At 43.4% G+C, this 21,496-nt stretch overlaps 1 protein-coding gene across 1 annotated transcript; it reads right to left on the minus strand.

The window, feature by feature from the left end:
* Positions 1-11,824: 11,824 nt before the first annotated feature.
* CBY2 (chibby family member 2) lies at positions 11,825-18,250 on the minus strand. The gene is made up of 3 exons (XM_074943795.1): positions 18,139-18,250; positions 16,178-16,362; positions 11,825-12,917 (listed from the first exon to the last, which is right to left on the minus strand). Exon 3 carries the CDS (start codon positions 12,788-12,790, stop codon positions 11,825-11,827), a length of 966 nt encoding a protein of 321 aa, XP_074799896.1. The 5' UTR covers positions 12,791-12,917; positions 16,178-16,362; positions 18,139-18,250.
* Positions 18,251-21,496: the final 3,246 nt, after the last annotated feature.

The following is a 21,496-nucleotide window of genomic DNA, read 5'->3' on the forward strand; positions in this document are numbered from 1 at the left end:
CAATTCTCCGCCAAAGGTTCCTTGGCAGAGCTGCTTTGCTCCTCCCACCATTGTAGGAAACTTTCCCACGCCATTAGGCAATCATTTGTGCAGGGACCAAAGCAGCAGATAGGCGAGCAGCATAGGGACCAGGGCAGAATGCACAAGTGTGTAGTAGATGTGCCCTTGCTTCCCTGCTTGCCCTCAGCAGTGAGCTATCTGCTGCAATGACCCACAGCTGTGGAAAAGTGTGGGAGAATTTTAGAATTTTTTCCCTAGTCAGCTGTACTGCAACCCTTGCAGCATGCTCTTTTCCCCATGTAGAGTGCCTTCCCACCCCAAGCCAATACTCACTATGCTTTGGGTGTTCACCAAGATGTACGCTTGCCAAGGGTCAGTGAGAAAGTGATGTTATGTTACCAGAGGTGTATTTTACTGAAATGTTTCAATGCTATGCGTGAACTTAACAATCATGCTTCTGAGCATTGTTTCTTGTGCTTCTGCAGATGTGATCTTGAGGGACACCCCCCACACTCCAGCAGAGTGTCTCTGCCAGATAAAAAAGCACCCAAGCAAAGAAGACATGTTCCAGGAGGTACTGGAGTTCTCCAAAACAGAGAAAAGGGAACGCAGGGAGTGGAGAGAAGCTGAAAGGCAGGACAGAAAAGAAAATCAGGAGTTCATTAAGGATGCTACTTTCTGGATAATTAAAGTCATGGAGGAGCAAACACAGATGCTGAAGTCCTTAATAATGCTGCAGACGGAGTGGATAGGTGCTCGCCCTCCCCTGAAGCCCATTCAGAACTCTTTTCCATGGCCCCCCAACTCCAAATACACCGTCCTTTCCGCTTTCCAGAAGTTCTCGGTTTCCCGTTCACTCCACCCCCCTCACACAATGTTCAAAATGATAGCTGGACCGACACACAGCTGAGAAAGTCTGCTCTTCCCTGGTACCTCCTTTCCCACCAAGCATGTGTGTGTGTGTGTGTGTGTGTGTGTGTGTGTGTTGTTTTTTCTGAAATAAAAGCCAAGTTTTTGAACGATAACTAACCTTGCTTTGTGTCCTACACGCTGAGAGAGCAGGCACAACCAAGACACACGCAGGCAGTTTGATCATTTACTAACTGGAATTTAAGGCCCCAAATGTCACCATTACTTCCTAGGAAAACTACATGTGATATAACATTGCAGCACCAATCACATTCCTGGTTCTCATTTGCAAAGTGTTGCCTCAAAGCCTCCCTGATTCAAATTGCCTCCCCTCTGGGCTCCTCTGATAGTCCTGGTATCTGGCTGCTTAAAATCAGCAGCCAGGTGCTCTGCCTCAGCACTCCACCCCTGAGCAAACCTTTCACCCTTAGCTTCACAAAGACTATGCAACGTACAACACGCGGCTATGGCCATGGGCATATTACCCTCATTGAGATCTAACCTGCCATAAAGGCATCACCAGTGCCCCTTTGATCTGCCAAAGGCACATTCCATGGATGTTGAACCGCTCCTTATTGCTGTCCAGGTGTCCCGTGTAAGGTTTCATGAACCATGGTTGTAAGGGTCATGCCGGGTCTCCCAGGATCACTATGGGCATTTCAACATCCCCCCCCACTGTAATCTTCTGGTCTGGAAAAAAAGTCCCAGCTTGCAGCTTTCTATACAGGCCGGTGTTCCTGAAGATACATGCATCATGCACCTTCCCGGACCACTCCACGTTGATGTCAGTGAAACACCAACAGTGATCCATAAACGCCTGCAACATAAATGGAGAAGTACCCCTTCCTATTGGTGTACTCAGTTGCAAGGTGTTCTGGTGCCAAAATCGGAATATGTGTGCCATCCATCACCCCTTCACAGTTCGGGAAACCCAATTCTGCAAAACCATCCACTATTTCACGCACATTTCCCAGTCACGGTCCTTCGTCGCAGGATGTGATTAATTGCCGTCCACACTTGTACTAATGCAGCCCCAATGGTCAATTTCCCAACTCGAAAATGATTTGCAATTGACCAGTAGCAGTCTGGAGTCGCAAGCTTCCACACTGCAATTGCCACGCACTTCTCTACTGATAGAGCAGCTCTCATTCCGGTGTCCTTGAGCCAGAGTGCTGGGGTGAGCTCCGCACACTGTTCCAGGAAGGCGGCTTTCTGCATCTGAAAGTTCTGTAGCCACTCCTAGTCATCCCAGACCTGCATGACAATGCAATCCCACCATTCAGTGCTTGTTTCCTGAGCCCAAACGCGACGGTCCACCGTGTGCAGCTGTTCCGTGAATGCCAAAAGCAATCTAAAGTTGCTCCTATCCATATCACACACCATGTCAGGCAGCTGGGAGTCTTGTTCATTTAGGAACTTTGTGATTAACTGCACTGCCATTCGCGATGTGTTAATGATAGTTCTCAGAGCATAGGAGAACACTGTGGGATCCATCCCTTCAGATACCGGCATGCACAGCAAACAAGGGCCATTGAAAAATGCTGTGAAAGAAAAACAGAAGCCCATGGAATGCTGGGACGGAAAACAATGCATCGTGGGTCACTGAGCCTGGTCCCAAGATGCGCTGCGATCCGCTCCACCTTCCCACAACACCTAGCGGCAGAAGGTGTCAAGCTGCACTGTGGGATAGGTACCCGCAGTGCATTGCTCACAGTCAATGATAGTGGCCCAACCGTGGATGCGCTCTGCCGACAGAGCGAGTGTGAACATGCAATACCGATTTTTATTACAGCGCTTTTTGAGTGTCGACATAACTTTTGTCCACAAAACTCTGTAGTGTAGACAAGGCCTTACTGTGGGCTAAGAGGAATGTCCCAATGTAGGGATGTAGCTCTTGGTAATATCCCTTCTACATTGTATAGGGAACTAAAATAGTACCACTAGATCTTCCCTCTTGACAGTCAAGTAAATTTCAAGAGCCTGTTTCTGATCTCAATTGATGTAAATTCAGAAGTAACTCCACTAAATCAGCATAAATGAAATACAGTCTAGCCCAGATGAGCTCCTTTGTCAAATGTGCATTTGTGGTGCCCAAGAGCTCCTTTGTTATTTAAAATTAAGACAAGAATAGCTTTGGGTATGAATTCTTGAACCTTTTTTCTTCTTCAAGAGTAGTTTAAGAAACACGACATGTTTTCATCATTTTATTCCTGATCTCTGTAATCCTTCACAATTTTGGCAGCGGAAAGCCAAATAGACCAGAAAAAGATTACTATTCAGAAATAAGCTGTTGAAATAAAATGCCATTAAACAAAAAAAGCTTGCAGATAATTTAGTCCTGACCTCCTCATCAGCTGAAGTTTTTTTTTATTTTTAAGTGAATTCATGACCTATAATTATTGATCTGTGACAGCAATCAGAGAAAGCATTTTGTGCTATACAAACAGCAAGGCCACAAATGGCGTCACTGCCTGTCTTAAACAATCAGAAAGCTTTTTGTTCAAATAAACGTTATAGCCTTCTTGCTATTTTAAGAATTAGCTCCACGCTTTGTACTTTGACAATTTAATACCACCTCCCTTTCACTATTTGTGGTACATTCACATCTGCCACAACAATGTAGTTTTTGAAAATGTCTTACCTGACTTTTAACAGATGGATGTTAATGGGATATTTATTTACAGAATAAAATTAAATCAAAGCTGAATCTTAATGTGTAATTTACATAATCAGCTTTGTTCTGAGCTGATGAGCTGTTTTCCCCAACACTTGGGACCCTTCAGTCACAGCTGCATCAAAGAAACAGCCACTGCGAATGGAGATTAAACAATTTCCTAAAGCTAGAAGTCTTGATGAGAATCTATTATTCCATATTAGAATCCCATAATTTCTCCAGACACTGCCACAGGATCAAAGATGTGTGTTAGAGCTCTGGCATAGCCAAGGATCAAAAGAAAGAGATGTTCAATTTGCATTTTGAAAACATTTCTGTCATTTATAATTTTCTAAAAATGGATAGTTCTGAGTGTTTTCATTATAACACCTTTGCCCCAACACCAACACCTCCACCCCCTATTAACCCAGAGGCACAGAAGCTTTAAAAGAGCTAACATGAATATGTGTGCAATTATTTTGACAGATTTGGTTACGATATTTAGGCACATACAAACATGCAGCCCAATCCTGTCCCCATTGAAGTCAGAGTGAATTTTGTGATTGCTTTCAATGGGAACAGGATCAGACCAATAGATCTGAATATGGAATGGGTTTCAACAAGGCATATCTATAAGCCCACAGGTATGGAGGGGTGGGAGGGAATGAGTATGTGCAACTTCTATAAACATTTAGAATCAGATTCTGATCTAAATGTGTGGTAACTTCATTAGCTACAGGTTTCAGAGTAGCAGCCGTGTTAGTCTGTATCCGCAAAAAGAACAGGAGTACCTGTGGCACCTTAGAGACTAACAAATTTATTAGAGCATAAGCTTTCATGGGCTACAGCCCACTTCATCGGATGCATAGAATGGAACATATAGATAGATAGATCACCTGCACATCTACCAATGTGCTATATGCCATCATCTGCCAGCAATGCCCCTCTGCCATGTACATTGGCCAAACCGGACAGTCTCTACGCAAAAGAATAAATGGACACAAATCTGACATCAGGAATCATAACATTTAAAAACCAGTAGGAGAACACTTCAACCTCTCTAGCCACTCAGTAAAAGATTCAAGGGTGGCAATTTTGCAACAGAAAAGCTTCAAAAACAGACTCCAATGAGAAACTGCTGAGCTTGAATTAATATGCAAACTAGTTACCATTAACTTGGGTTTGAATAGAGACTGGGAGTGGCTGGGTCCTTACACATATTGAATCTATTTCCTTAAGTTAAGTATCCTCACACCGTCTTGTCAACTGTCTAAATGGGCCACCTTGATCATCACTAAAAAAGTTTTTTTCTCCTCCTGATAATAGCTCATCTTAACTAATTAGCCTCTCACAGTTTGTATGGTAACTTCCTACTTATCTGTATGTGTGTATATATATATATATATATATATATATATATATATGTTCCATTCTATGCATCCGATGAAGTGGGCTGTAGCCCAGGAAAGCTTATAAAGCTCTAATAAATTTATTAGTCTCTAAGGTGTCATTAGCTACAGTACGGTTATTCTGAATTTGCACTAGAGTATCTGATATCAGAATCATCAGCCTGTCTGAGGCACACTGAATGTTTGAAGTTCTGGTAGGTTATCTACTAGAGTGAGAAGGACGATCTAGTGGGGAGGGCCCTGGCCTAATCAATTCCCCATCTGTAAAATGAGGTTAGCACTTCCCTTCTTCGCAGCTTCTGACACCCTAGTGTGAGACACATGTCATGAGAAACTGGTAAAGAATTCCAGAAAGAGTCAATTTTTTTTCTAACACTGAAGAAAGAACTTTATTAAAATAGGAAAAACAATACTAACTTTAAAACTTCTCTGTCTCTGCTTCACTCTAGAGCTTCTGCCTTCAACCTTCCCCAGCCCCATCTGTGGCCTGGCTTCCTGCTAGAGTTTTAAGAAACACTATTCATACGCAGAGCCACCAAAATATAAATACTAAATAAATAAATAATGAGAGAGAGAACGAGCAAGCAGAGAGTGAGTGTCTCTGAGGAGACATAGACATAAACATGATCCTCAGCATTCAAATGAGGTATTTAGCTACATGCTCCCCTCTTTAGCTATGCTACTGTCACTAGGCAGGAGCAACCTGGTGGCTCTGAGTGCTCTCATTAAAGTAGGATGATTTCCCAGTTCCTCCCCTCACTTTTTACCTTGCAATTATATACGTAATACCGTATACCTGCATTCTGCAGAGCCAAATCCTGTATATTCAACCATGAGGTAATTTTCCTCTCAACATTTAGATGTCCTAAAAGCAAAAGCTGATGCTCTATCCTTAGTACTTTGAAATAAACAGTTATTACTGGTATTTGGCCAGGTGTTATCTGAGCGAAATACAAGGTGAAAGATAATTCATCCTTTCAGTAATTTGATGCTTAATCATTTAGAGACTTATAAACTGTAGTGACAAGATGTTTCTCAGGCCACCCTGCAAGATGTAACTCTCACTGTGACCTTTCCTTTTCTCTATAATGACGCTACCTTCAATTACATTGCAGAAACCTTCTTGGTGCTGTCTTGTTAGATTATCTAAAGGTTTCAGTGTTCGGTCTGAAAGATTTTGCCAAATTGCTCTGCATCACAGGAGTCCAAGACAGAGAGAGAGAGAGAGAGCGAGAGAGAGACATTTCCAGGTTTTCTAGTCATACCAGTTGTGAGACTAGGTCCAGTTTTCAAACATGGAGGTTTTGTTAGGATGCCCAAATTCTGTATGTGGATAACTCAAACTGGCAATTGGATACATAAAATGGGCATTTACACACCTAAATGCTAGTTTGAGCAATGAGATGTGGGATTTGAACATCCAGCAAAACATCTTCTGGAGACTTGGGGTGAAGGAGTTCACACTCCTTGTGGCTGTTCTAGGGATCAGCTCTCACCCAGGTCTGGCACCCTCTTCCATCAGTTACTCAAGGTGTGACTCCTCTCTCTCTCTCTCTTCATAATTCAGGGTGTTCCCTCTTTGTGACTCAACACTAATGTCAGTTCACTCTGTAGTTTTCCCCTTCACGGTTTACAAAGTCTCTCCAGACCAGCTGTTTGGTAGACATCTCCAATGCTCCTGTGCTATTTCCCCGTGGCTGGTAGGGAAACCCAGGACTGTCCTCTACATTAGGTTCTAGCCCAGGGACCCTATAACAAGCAGCCAAGGTCTGCACAGTCCTACCCCTTGCTGCTGTTTCCTTGGGCTTCTTCCTACCTAGCCCTTTCAGGCTTCCTTTCCCCACAACTCCTCTGGGGTTGACACTTCTTCCAGGGCTAGAATCTCAGAGCTTATTCTCCCTCTTAGGTTTTCTCCTCCCCTACTCTCTGGTCTCAAAGCGTGACTACTGACACTCTCCCTGCAGCCCCTTTCTGCAGCAAACTTCCTCGTTTTATAATCCAGCCTACTCCTGCCCAGCTGGGCTTCTTGTTCAGTTAGGCTCTCCCTCCATGTGCAGCCAGGTACCCTGATTCCCCCCTCAGGCCCACATTACACATCCCTTTACATTTGGTAACTTGTTTACTTCTTTGAAAGAAACAGTTTATTAATCAGCAAGCTTATTTGTAGTATGCTGTATACTTACTATGGGCTAGCTAGTCACTTGGACTACTTGCCCATGCAAGGTAGCTAGAGGTGGCAAAAGCTCCCTTAATGCCCTAAGGAGGCTATCTGGACCTTATGTCTAGGCACATAGGATAGAGTGAGCACAATGTGTGTCCCCCTACACTCAGGTGGGTCTCTCTCTGACTCTCATAGGCTACTCCCGGAGAGTCACATCTTATACACCACAATGTAGCCCCAAACCAATAGCCCAACGGACTTCAGGATCTAGCCCATTGTGAATATTTATATAGTTCTATAAATATGAATGGTCCTTTACAGACAAGTAAAAGATAATGTACTTGTCTCAAAGATGTTCTGATGAGGCCCTGATCCAAACCCCAGTGAAGTCAACAGGAGTCTTTCTAATGGCTCCAATGGGCTTTAGAGCAAACCCTAAGAGTCCAGCCCTGTACTCATTTAATTGGATGTACAGTTAACTATAGGGTAGTAGTCTCCCTTGGAATCAATGGGACTTCTCATGCTAATGAACACTGCACTCAGTAGTATGTGCAGGATAAAGCCCAATGCAATATGATGAGAGATGTTAATAAATATTGGGGCAGGAAGAGACATGATGTTCTGGTTGGTAATATACACCTTTGCGAGTTCAGTAATATTTTATGATACTGTTGCTATATGGGAAGAAATGGGTTTATAGACCTCTTTGAGGAAGTGTTTTAAGCAGGGGCTAGAGGCAATGGAAAAAGGCAGGAATATGTGAGAGGAGAAGAGAACAAAGAGAGTGTTCTAGCAGCTCCATTTTCAGTAGGGAAGATCCCATATCCTTGGCCATTGTAAGCCTGTTTGCACATTTTCTGTTTAAATTGTTTTTCAGCAGAAAACTGGGTTTTCGACAAAGTGTCGTTTTTCGTGAAGTGTCCACTTGCTGCCGAAATTTTTGAGTTTTCATCCAAAAACTGAAAACCAAACCACTTTGATTTAGATATTCTGCTGCAGTGCCTCATGGGAGCCCGTAATTTGGTTGTCTCACATCCCCATTCTCCTCTCTGGCTCAGGCTCCCTGGCTCAGGGCCATCCTTATCCATATGCAAAGTACGCAGCTGCTTAGGGCACCAGGAAATTTGGGGCACCAAATTTCCTGGTGCCCTGAGCAGCTGCATGCTGCTTCAGCCCCTGCTCCGGCTCTTCCGCAGGGCCCCCGCCCCTGCTCTGCCCCCACCTTGCCTCTTCCCACCCCTTCCCGGCCCCAGCCCAGGCTCTTTCCACCCCTGCACCTCCCGAGCCCCGTTCCCACTCCCCTGAGGAGAGCAGCAGTGAGTGCTGGGGGGGTGGTTCCCCCCATCCCTCAAGCCAGCCCCGCCCCCCCGCAGAGGCCTGGGGCCAGCCCCTGCCCCCCACCCCACCCGCAGAGGCCTGGGCCCCCACACACCCCGTCCCCCCATGGCGGGGCTGTGTGGGGCCCCAGAATAGCTAGGGACAGCCCTGCCCTTGCTAGACTACATGTCTCATGATGTGCCATAGCCAGGAACTCACATGCTGCACCATCTTTCTTCTTCAAGAGGGGTAGACTCTGGTGCACCATGGGAGATGTAGACCAACCGGGGACCCTGGTCTGTAGAAGAGAATGGGAGGCATGAGGCAGCTGAACTACAACTCCTATCAGGCACGGGGGCAGCATTTCCTGAACTGAAACGTTTGGGGCGGGAGGTTAGCCAAAATATTTTTGTTTTAAAGTTTCTGCTGAAAAATTGACATTTTCCATGGAGAATGTAGACAAATTATGATTTTATGTTTATTTTTAAATTTTATTTATTTATTTATTTGCATGTTCATGAAAACTTCCTGCAAGGAAAAAAAAATCCATTTTCTGACCAGCTCCAGTTGCAAAATTAGTCAGTGCCTATCTCATGCGGTGATCTGATTAGATCTTAGACGATACGCTGATTTAGACTGTGTAAGTACTTAGATCTCCCAAGTAAAACCCAGGTGCTGGCGATTCAGTGAGTAGCACTCGTATCCCCAAGTTAGAACAAATACTTCCACCTGGGATTGTAGAGGAGGGTGACGATGAGTAGGGCGACGATGAGTAGGGCTGCGAGTCTGTCACGGAGGTCATGGATTCCGTGATTTTCTGGGACCTCGGGGACTTCTGCAGCCGGCTGGTGTGACTGACCCCAGGGCTGCAAGAGCTCGGGTGGCCCTGGGGCCAGCTGTACCCCCCTCTCCCACAACAGCGGTGTTCCTGGGCCACACACTACACCCCAGCTGTGGTGGGAATTCCAGGCTGCTCCCACCAGCAGCAGCATGGCAGTCCCAGGCTGCCCCCTGACAGCAGTGGCTGCCGTGACCCCAGGCTGGCGGGGCTGCTCTCCCTCTAGTAGAAGCTGCGGCTGCTACGGTCCTGGGCTGGCAGGACCATCCCCTGTCAGCAGCGATGGTGGCAGTCTCATGCCACCCCCGCACCTCCCCCCTCCCGAGCACCAACAGGTGCCACAGAGCCTCCACCCCAAGCGCCAGTGGGCACCCTGAAGCCCCCATCCTGAGCACCAGCGGGCACCCTGGAGGCCCCCCTCAGTACCAGCGAGTGTCCCAGAGCCCTCTCCTCACCTCCCCCCCCAGCACCAGAGCTTCCCCTCCAGAGCAGCAGCTGCACCCCCGAAGCCCCTCAGAACACCAAAGATTTAGTCAGGGGTATATAGTATAAGTCATGGGCAGGTCACAGGGCCATGCATTTTTGTTTATTGTTTGTGACTTGTCCACGACTGTTACTAAAAATACCCATGACTAACTCTTAGCCTTAATGATAAGAGGTAGAAATGGCATCCTTGTCATTACAATTGTCATGGCACTTTTCACAAGAAAAGAATATTAGGTGTGAAGGACAATTGTATTCTGAATAACTAGATCTCTCTTGGCTCTTTATTTATATATGGGAAGAGACAGGGAAAATGACTGAAACTTTTCTGCAAACATTTAATTGAATTCTGAATACTTTTTGACTTTATGCATTTGCCAGCCTTTTCTTCACTTTTCCACAAACATGTGTGAGGTTTTTGATTGTTATTGTTGTTGCATAATTTGCTTAAATGTGACGGCTAGCTTATACACAATGAACAGCTCAATCAGCTTTTGATATAGATCTTCTTCACTTCTTGTCCTGAACGGTTAGGGTAGTTTGACAACCCTTCTCCTTTAGCTCCTCACAGAAGATTGCATCAGAGACAAGGTTCATTTACCATGTCAATTCTTATAAAACTTTTTCCTCTAAAGAATCATAACATCCTGATATACTTGGGATATAGCACTGTTAGTCATTCAGGAACAGAATTATCCATTATCTGTACCTGCTGATTTAAAAATGTCTAACTTTAGTAGCTGCAGTTTAACATCCTCCCAAGATACTAATGGACAGAAAAGAGTGTTATCATCATCATATATTAAGACTATAACATCTGTTTTTTCCTAAAAATAGAACAGAAATATTTATTGAATACTTGTGCCTTTTCTGCATTATTATTGATAATTCTGTCATTTCCATTAAGTAATGAACCAATATCATTGTCGGGATTCTTTTTGTTCCTAATACACTTTAAAAATGCCTTCTGATTGTCCTTAAATCTTCGATTGTCCGTAAATCTGCTTGCCATTGATTTCTCCTAGTGTCCCTTTTCTTTCCTTATCATTATTTTATAATTCCTAGATTCTGATATATATTCATTACTATCAACTTCCATTTCTTTTTTTTTTCTTCATTTTTTATAGCTGTCTTTAATTCCCCTCTAAACCAGATCTTTTTTTTTTTTTTTACCAGTACAACCTACTTCCTTGATTATGAGATTGTGGCTTTTGGAGTATCTAGTAAAGTGTTAAACAATTCTCATTTATAATTCACATTTTCCTGATTAATTTTTTCCTCACAGCTGATTTGGCTCATAATTGTTTTCAGCTTTGTGAAAATGGCCCCTTTAAAGCACTCAGTGTGTTTGTGTGTATTTTTATATATATATATATATATATATATTACTGGTTTTAACTTTATTCTGTTAGAACATTATAAATGTGATCAAGTCACGATCACTTGTACCTATGTTACCATTAATTTTTAGTTCTGTGATCCATTCTTCATCGATCAAGACGAGGTCTGAGATAGAATTCCCTTGTGCTGGATGAAACACTTGAGTTAGGAAATTATCATCTATAATATATAGAAATTCTTGGAAGGGCCCTGATTTTCAGAAAGTGTTGAGCAGTCATCCTCTGACAAACAAGACCCTTTAAGGTATCTCATGTTAGACACCCAGAATCACAAGCCGCATTTGAACGTTTAGGCCTTATTATCCTTAGAGTTACAGTTTTAAAAAATCACTTGGTTGGTAATCCCATGATCCCCTAGGAGTAAAAATCTATCAGTCCCTAGCAGATGACATTTTTGCTCACGTGAGGCTAGGAAATATGGCCGACCCAGCAACTTCATGACACACACCAATATGCATGTTATCAGAGGAGGAAACAAGAAAATAAAGATAAAGCAAAACATGCAAGTCTCAGAATAAAGCAATATTCCCCCATCTGTTTTTTTCTGAGTCTCCACCAGGACTTTATTAGAAACAAGGAGAGAGCTTTTTCCATCAAATGTGATCTAGCAGGTCTTTAGTGCCAAGCAGCACATTTCTCCTTGCTGATATTCATTTACCAGCACCTGTCTGGCTTCCTCATCTCATTACACTGCACAGGAGAAAGGGTATTGAGCTCCTTTTGCAGTATTTCCATCCGGGCCATAATCTCCAACACTGTGCCTTTCACTACAGTTAGCTGCAGCTTCAACTTATTGTTCTCTTCCCAGAAGACTTTGTTCTCTTCCTGAAGAACCTGGATTGCCTTTTTCTCTTCCAGAAGGGTCTGGTTCTCTTTTAGCAGGGCCTGGAGGGTTTGATTTAGTTTGTTGACAGCCTGGAGAGCCACATTTTCCTCCTGGATACCTGGGGCAGCCTTGTTCTCCTCCTGAACTGGGACAGCTTTGCTTTCTTCCCAGATGTCCTGGACAGAATTACTCATTTTCTGGAGGGCTGAGACAGCCTTGATCTCATTTTGGATTGGGTTGGCTTTGCTGTCCTCCTGGATGGCAGGGACATCATCCTTGCTCTCCTCCTCGATTGGTGTGGCTTTGGTCTCCTTCTGGAAGACTGGGACAGCCTGGGTCTCCTCCCGGAGTACCTGTAAAGCCATATTATTTTCCCGAACAACCTGAAGGGCCTTGTTCTCTTGGCTGACCTGGAAGCCTATATTCCTTTCTCGGAAGATTGGGAAGGGCTTGTTCTCCTTCTGGAGAACCTGCTGGAGGGTCTCATCATAAATAACCTGGATGGCTTTATTCTGTGTCCGGAGGCACTGGAGAGTTTTGTTCTCCTCCCGGAGGGCCTTGTTTTCAATCCGGAGGGCCTTGATCTCTTCCCAGAGTGCTTTGTTCTCCTCCCAGAGAGTCCAGTCATTCTGCATCTTCTTGTTGTAATGTTTCTGTTGGGAAGCAAAAGGTGGCTGATTATAGGTCTCACTCACCCATTTGCCATCTACAAAGACAAATGTCTCATCACTTAGCTTGACCCGAGGGGGAATGTAATCCATATCTGGTTCTGCCCGTTGCATTTGGTGATTCATCAGATCAAAAGTAAATGAAGTGGAGAAGTCTGTATGAAAAGATTTTCTTCAGTAATTTTGTAGTAGACTGTTATCCTTAGCAAGGAGTAGATAGAAAGGGGTCTGTGGAGAGGCTCAGTCAGGACTGCTGGAATATGGAATACAAAAACAGGATTAGTTATGAAGTTCAAAGACAAAACTGAACTCAATTAGACAAGAAATAAACGGATAAATCTAGTTCCCAAAGTCTGTTCGTTGATCAGCCTCTGTCGGAATGGTTGTGTTGGCTGAAAACAATTTTGCAGACGCTGGCAAAACTAATACTACTATATCTACCAGCTTTTTTGTGCACAATACAGCTTCATCCTGAGCATAGTTAAGGGGCTAAAAGACAGGAATCTAGCTCCTTATGCTATTTCATTCCCAGCCTATTCACAAGCAAATGAGTTTACAAATGTTATAGGTTTAGGACCAATTTTCAAAAGTACCTTAGCAGGTTAGATGTCTGACTCGTACTGATATCAGTGGGAGTCAGGCACCTAACTTGCTTAGTGGGATTTTCAACAGCTCCTATCTGCATTTTTGTGGACCTTTGAAAATTCAGTCCTTGGTGCAGAAATTACTGGGTGAACTTCTGTGGCCTGTATTATGCAGGAGGTGAGACTGGATCAAAAAATGTAGAAACTTATGAAATGTAGAGCACAGAATGGTGTAACATGCACACACAAAATGACCAAAAACAGAATAAAAAACAGCCCTGAACCACAGCACCGGCCTCTGGTTTTTCACAGATGATCCTCTTGCATGTTCTGCCACCATCTCAAAAATAGTCATTCTAAAAAAGAATTCCTTATGTTTCTTTCTGATCTCTCTTCATTCTGTTCCTTTGTTTGCATCCATTGGCCGCTCTCCTGGTCTTCCTGTCCCCCAGACTTACATTTTCGGGATTATATTTGACTCTTTAGCTTCCCCTTCCCCAATGCTTGTTTCTTGCTAACCAGTCCTATTGCTTCTTCCTTTTTCACATAACCAAAACCCGTGTTTCCTTACTACTCCTACTGCTTGACCACAACTTAATCACAGAAAGTTGAGGCAATCTGCTCCTTCTCTCACTTTTCCTCCTTCACTTGGACCAAATGTTGCTGCTTATGTCACCTTCCTCTCGCAACCCTCCTTGTATCCATCAGCTGGCTTCCTGTCACGTACTGCATCCAATTCGGTCTATTCAGCTTGTGTGCAGGGCCCTTGTCCGCCTCTGAGGTGCTAAGAACACTTTTGGCAAAAGATAAGTAACTATAATAATAAATGCTTTGTCCTCACCTTCAAACCCATATATAGTCTCACCTCCCCACACCTCTGTCCTCATTTTCTCCTATGACTCTTTTATCTGTGCACTCTTCCCAATCTGCTCAGTCCTTCTCTTCTACTCTCCTTCTCTCCTTTGCATCTTCTAGCAGGTTGTCTCATGTGCTGCCAAACAGCCTCTCTCTTGATTCCTTCAAATTCCTCTGTAAAACCCACTTCATCCAGGGATACTCCCTACCTTCTTCTGCTCTCCAAAACCTCAGCACCTCCTCCTGATGAACTTTTTGTCTTATTTTATAAGCCATTTGGAGCAGGGAACATCTCTCAATGTATGTTTGAGAGTCACAGTGTAAGTTTATGGCAATAATGAGTGGTTTTATATCTGTAGCAAGGACTCACCCAGTCTGGCTTAAGGCCCCTCCACTGCATCAGTTTACCTTCCATTTCACAAGTGGAGCTCTGTGTTGACACAGATTTCACAAAGAATCCTGGCCAAGATTTTCAAAAGTAGGAGCCTAGAATTAGTGCTTAACTCCATATTTAGGCATCAGATATATAAATGGCCTCATTTTCACAACTGCTCTACTCTCACAAATGCCACCAAAGTCAGTAGGAGCTAGGGCTGCTTGTCACCTCTGAAAACCTGGCCCATTTCTATTAGGTGCCTGCATGTGGATTTAGGACCCTAATTTTAAGCATCCAAGTTTGGAAATGTCGGCCCTGGCTGTGTCCTTTTCCAGAAAGTTTCAAAAAAATCACACATACCACACTGAGTTCTCTTTGCGATCAAGAAAAAGAAAATATGCTAATTTTTAGCTTTTCAGTGGTCCATGCTGCTGCTTCCAGTGGGAACTGAGATCAGCATAATTACCTCCTCCAGCAGCAATACAAACTTGTCTTAATTTTTGAGAAAGAACCCAAGGCATGTTACCCTGGTCAAACCTGAGCTGTGGGACAAGTCTTGTCTGGGTATTGCCAAGAAAATTCCCAGCACAACCTTTCATCATTTTGACTTATGTCTGGGGAAAGTGAATTAAAACACTTTTTAGGGAGAGGTGTTCTTGTAGGCTTTAAAAACTTTACCTAATTCTGACATAATTCTACTAGACTTTACATCGTTGTTAACTGAAGCAACATAGTCAACTGCTCGTGAGGCTGTCTGGGAATCAAAAGATCCTAATAATGTAGCTTCTTTTGCATAATCTCCATCTCCTTTGTTACCCCCATTCGTTTCTCCTTCACTAAGACTATCCACAATTACCTCATAAATTACTGGAGTTTCTTTGACTTCTGAGGCTGCACCCTCTTTGTCCTAATAAGTGCCTGAATCTCTTACTAATTCATGTTTTTTCTATACATTTTTTAATTTTCTTAACTTTGTACACTCCTCAATTTTCTTACTTAACCTCTTGTGTGACTCAGCTAAGAGCTGAGTCTCTGCTTTTTCTCTAACTGATCGTTTAATAAGAATGCAGTGATCTCAATATCAGAGAGCAAAGATAGGGGTCACTGATTCATGGTTAATTATCTATAGTGTAGCATAAACACGCTACCAAAGTTCAGGGTGGATTCTCCATCACTGATCATTTTTAAATCAAGATTGGATATTTTTCTAAAAGATCTGCTCTAGGAATTATTTTGGGGAAATTCCATGGCCTGCATTATACAGGAGGGCAGCTTAGATTATCACAATGGTCCATTCTGGCCTTGGAATCTAAGAATCTATTAATCTACTATATATACACTAAACCTCCAAGGCAAATTCACTGCTATTCTCTCTGTCTCTCTCTGTCTCACTGATTGACAATCTCTTTTCAAATCTCATTTTACATGGGATTGATTTATCACTGTGTCATTCCAGTTTTACCCTGATTTCTATGGAGTTACATCTGTGTAAAACCAGAGTAATGTCAAGTGGTGAACCACACCCATCTTTTCTCACTAGCAGAGGCCTTTTAATTTCTCTTAATCTCAGTTATCATTTTCGTTTAGCTCTGTATTAAACAATCCTGTAAGCAGTTTGGGGGTACAGTTTGCATGAGCAAAGCTATCTAAAATCAAGTTGAATAGTATTCTTCAGTAGTAGTAGGTATATCTGCTTACCTCTGTTTAAAAGATAATAACTCTACCGATGTCCTGTTTCTTTTCTCTTTATCTTCTCCAGTCACGCAGTTGGTTTATAACTATAGTGCATCCAATGCTGAGGCCCAGTGCCAGAAGCTGCCTCAGCCTCTACCTCCTCAAAACTGATTTTCAGCATGGCCAGAGACAGGACCATGGTGCTCAAACTGAGGCATGTAACAAGAAGGAAATGTGTCAGCCCCATTATGACATAGACGCAATATTCAAGCACATCCAGAGTAACAGTACAATTGATGGAGCTGAAAGGCATCTGCTCCCCAGGCCTGTTAGGCTTAGTAGGATCTTAAGTGTTTCCCACCAAAAGTTTCCTAATACTATATTCTCACAACTTAATCTCCATTGTTCCCACCACAATCTCTGAAGAATATCTTGTTTTTTCCAGATCCGTATGTGGATTTTTTAAATAGAAGATACCTCCATTTCCTTATAATGAGTAGCTCATTCTCAAGCTCCTTCCTGAATCAAGTCCTCCTTCTGTTTTCCATCCTCACATATGATCTTAGAAGCAGTTCAAATGAATTCTTTTTCCAGTACTTTGTTTTTAGAGAATACGATTTGTTCCATCACAGAAATTCAAATTAGGTACACTTCTGAATTGATACTGAAGTTAACAAAACACCTTCCTCTTATCCACTATGAGGCCTGCAGTAATTTTCCAAAACTAACTTTGAGGTTGGCGGGTTTTGGGGTTTTTTACTACAAATTAAAAGAGCTAGGATATCACTGAAATCCTGTTAACAAGAAAATAGACAGCAGAGAGTATCCGGGCATTAAAGTTAATGACATTATCCAAAGCAGTTATTTGCACTTTCACATCTTTCCATTTTTAATGATCTCTTCCTATTTCTTATTTGCTGCATCTTTAAGAGTAAAATAAAGTGTTTTCTAATTCGAGTGTTCCTGAGTCACAAACACTACAGTTAATTTCTTCTCAGGTGAAAATACCAAACTTGGCCTTAGCCCTAAGGTAATTGTGATTCTTTTGGAAAGTTGGAGGTAAACCAGTTCAGCTATTTTTGAGTTATGCAAGGATGATAAACCTAGGCATACAAATTCTCACTGTAATTTTTTCCACACTTCTATTTAATCTCAGACAACACTAAAGCATCACTAGTCACTATAGCAACTCCCTGAAGAGCATTCTGTTTACTTTCTAATTCAAGTATTCTACAGTGGAGAGCAGGAAAATCAGTTTCTTGCAGGGAGTTTGTCCTCTGATAGAAGGAGATTGAAGTTTGCTGACTGGTTGTAGGGAGCTTTAGGAAAGGTGATTGTTGAACTGGAGATCCTCCTCAACTCCTGGAGAACCAAGGGTGCACAATATACTAAAGCAGACCTTGGCAGAAAAGCTTAAGGGCTCAGTAATTTACTGGAGCCAAAGTTAGCGAAGATAAGAACAATCCAGTAATAAGTACTGATCAAAAGAGAAAAATCCAATTCTTCTGAATTAGTAAATCCTGCTAGGAGTAAAGTTTGTGTTTCATGTTTGTGTTTTATGTTTTCCTGCCTTTTCTCATAGCTGTACAAACTGGTGTGAATGAATCATCATTCTTTATGCTACCCCAGGATTTAAGGCTTGATCCACACCAGACCGAAGTCAGTGGAAAGACTGATACATACTTCAATGGGCTTTGCATCAGCTCCAGAACTGGTTAATTGGGGAGGTACAACAAGGTATTTGTAGCCTATTTTGTCTGTGTTCATGGCATAGTAATTGATCAGAAAGAGTTACCAGGGATATCAAGGCATTCCTTCTGCTCTGAAAAGGACACAAGGGAATTGGGATGGCAGTGTATAAATTAGGGCTGTAAATTAATTGCAGTTAACTCAGCAATTATCTCAAAACAAATTAATCATGATTAAAAAAATTAATCAAGATTAATCGCAGTTTTGATTGCACGGTTAGTACTAAACATTGTTACCTTTTCTTGAATATTCCATTCTTTCGCAACATCAAAGAAATGCTCTACACATGTTTCAGCATAATGTCTCTCTTCAGAATGCATTACTGTTAAAGCAGTCAGGTGTGCCGTGGCTCCAAGATAGCTGTGATTGCTCAAGGATGTCCAGTGATCACCAGTCAAAGCAACAGCTAGTGCATTTTTCAGAAGCTCCAACTTTATACTCTTCTCACTGTGATCATAGGTGCTGACTTTTTATTTTGCCGATAGGTGCCCCATCCCAGCTCCACCCACTCCCCTGAGGCCCTGCCCCCATTCTGTTGCCTCCCCCTAGGCCCTGTCCCCTGAGCACCTCCCACTCACCGCTTGCTCTTTCTGCCCCTTCCTGCCTTAAGGGCGACATGTGTGTGTTTGGGGGGGCTCTGCCAGGTTTGGGGGGCTGCCCGCCCATCCTCTCCCCCAGTCCCAGCCCCCTGCAGCCAGCCCAGAAGCTACCTACCCAGGCTGTCTCCCCCGCAGGCCCAGCCCCCTGCAACCTGCCCAAAGTTATCAATCTGCCCTGTCTCCCTCCAGTCCCCTGCAGTCAGTCCAGAAGCTGCCTGCCCACCTTGTTTCCCCCAAGCTCCAGCCCCCTGTGACCAGCTGAGAAGCTGCCTGTGCCCCTGCTAGCCCCTCAACCAGCCGGGCTCCCTCTGCCCTGGAAAAGAACTCACCTGCCTGCAGTGAGAGCCAGGTTGGGAAATGCAGCAGCCACACGTGCTGGGAAACAGATGCTAGCTGCGTGCAAACAGCTGATAGGTGGCTTTGCTCCAAAGAGCTGATTGGCCGGATGATTGGCTTCAGCGCAGCAAACAGCTGATTGGCTTCAGCGCAGCAAACAGCTGATAGGGGCTGTGCAAGCAATATAGCTGGTTGGTAGATCAGCACCCATTCTTTTTCCCCCGGGGGTGCTCCTGTCCCGAAGCACCCATGGAGTCGGCACCTATGGTTGTAATGGTTTAACTGAAGTCAATCCTTCCTGTATCGGCTCCCCCTTTCCCAAAAGTTTCCCCAGTTCCTAATAAAACTAAACCCCTCCTCCCTACACCATCGTCTCATCCATACATTGAGACCCTGCAGTTCTGCTTGTCTAACTGGCCCTGCACGTGGAGCTGGAAGCATTTCAGAGAATGCTACCATGGAGGTGCTGGACTTCAATCTCTTACCTAGCAGCCTCATTTGGCCTCCAGGACCTCTCTCCCATCCTTCCCTATGTCACCGGTACCTGTGACGTTGCACCCCATAATGCTTTATGGGAATATACTTTTGAATGTGTTATACCAATAAAATAAAAACCAGCAGGATCTTATTAAAGGGGAAAAAGCAAAATACCACATTTATTGTGAATACAGAAAGAATCATAGTAAGCAGTTAGTTATAGCTATAACATTCCATTCAATCTCATATTTATTCCCACATTCATTCCTACAAACACACACACAGGTTCTGCAAGGTTGTTATCATAGTTACCAACCTTTGAGTTGCTCATGCCAAGCCACTGGCCAGGTGGCCTGGACATGAGGAGGGAGCAGGGCCTTGTCAGATGCTCATCTGATGCTCCTGGAAGTTGGTTTTCAGAATCAGACCCCCAAAGTTCTCACTTTCTAGAGTCCATTTTAATAGGAATTTCTTCCTATGCCAGTCTATGGGAATTGCTTCATCATGCTGTTGCTGAATCAATCAGCAGATAGCACATTCCTGATGGCTCCGTGCTGCTAGATGTTATCTTGTTCTTTGGTTCTCCCATTCTTGAGGCTGTTGGGTGGATTCCAGTCTGCCCTCCAGGGGTCCTCTGGTTATTTCCACTTGACGCCTTCTTCAGCCGATGGACGCTGGATTCTTAGGCTGGCACCTCCCTGATCATTCAGTCATTATCCACACCAAGCATCCATCCACAAATATCCTCTATCTCTATTTTAATCACAATTGTTAATACAACAAAAGGGCGGGGAGTCTCTGGGTGCTGTTTCTATTGTTACAGAGTATTGCTTTGAGTCTCTCTCTGTGTGAGTAGTTGTTGTTACAAAGAATTGCTTTGAGAACAGACTCTGTCTTAGAATGTACTAACACAATTAGCAGCTTGCAAGTTTCACACATAGAGGGAGCGAAACAGTACCAAAAACCAAGAGACCTCTTAATTAGTAATACCCTGGAATTTAAACTATGGGGAATCAAACTCATTTGTGATTTTAATACAAAACTTCTTTAATATGATCCAACAAATGTATATATGACATAACTGGAATATGCTTTATGCTACATATGCCATGTAACATATCTCTGTAAAGGTTATGATCTGCTGAATCTATTCATCCTATTTGTATGCATGTGTCATTTTTGTACTCGAAGTTATGAATATTGGCTGTATACTTGTTTAATTTTAAATAGCTCAGTGAAGCAGTTGATCAGCTTCCTGAAAAAAGACTATTCTCAGTAAGTGCCCAATCAAGAAACACTTAAGACAACAATGAACTTGGAGATGCCAATCCACATCTGAGCTTTCGCAGGCATGTGGCTTGGCTGGTAAGGAACTCAGTCATGCATGGACATTTGACTTGCCCATGTGACTCCAAAACTCCATTTTTTGTAGCTGGATTCTACACAGGGGGAGGGAGGGGTGTCCACTCACAAGGGGTATTTAAACCCCTGGGAGACCCCTCCATTTTGTCTTCAGCTGGCTCAAGAGACAGCCTCTCCACCCCCAAAGGATACCTGAAAGAAACTGATACAAAGGACAGTAGCTACAGGGGGTGTGAGTGATTGCTGGATCCAGACTAGAAGGAGGCTAGTTTGTAAAAGAGGCTTATTGGAACATCTCTGAGGGTAAGATTTTATCTGTATTCAGCTTCTTACTGTATTAGGCATAGGCTTGCATGGTTTATTTTATTTTGCTTGGTAATTCACTTTGTTCTGTCTGTTATCACTGGGAACCACTTAAATTCTACTTTTTGTATTTAATAATCACTTATTAATTAATCCAGAGTTTATATTAATACCTGGGGAGGGGCAAACAGCTGTGCGTATCTCTCTGTCAGTGTTGTAGAGGGCAAACAATTTATGAGTTTACCCTGTATAAACTTTATACAGGGTAAAATGGATTTATTTGGGGTTTGGACCCCACTGGGAGTTGGGCATATGAGTGTTAGGAACACTTCTTACGCTGCTTTCAGTTAAGCCTGCAGTTTGTGGGACGTGGTTCAGACCTGGGTCTGTGTTTGTAGCTGGCAAGCATGTCTGGCACAACCAGGCAGGGTTCTGGAGTCCCAAGCTGACAGGGAGGGCAGGGGCAGGAGTAGTCTTGGCACATCAGTTGGCAGGCCCAAGGGGGTTTCTGTGATCC

This window comes from Natator depressus, chromosome 1, assembly GCF_965152275.1.
Source record: "Natator depressus isolate rNatDep1 chromosome 1, rNatDep2.hap1, whole genome shotgun sequence".
NCBI lineage: Eukaryota > Metazoa > Chordata > Testudines > Cheloniidae > Natator > Natator depressus.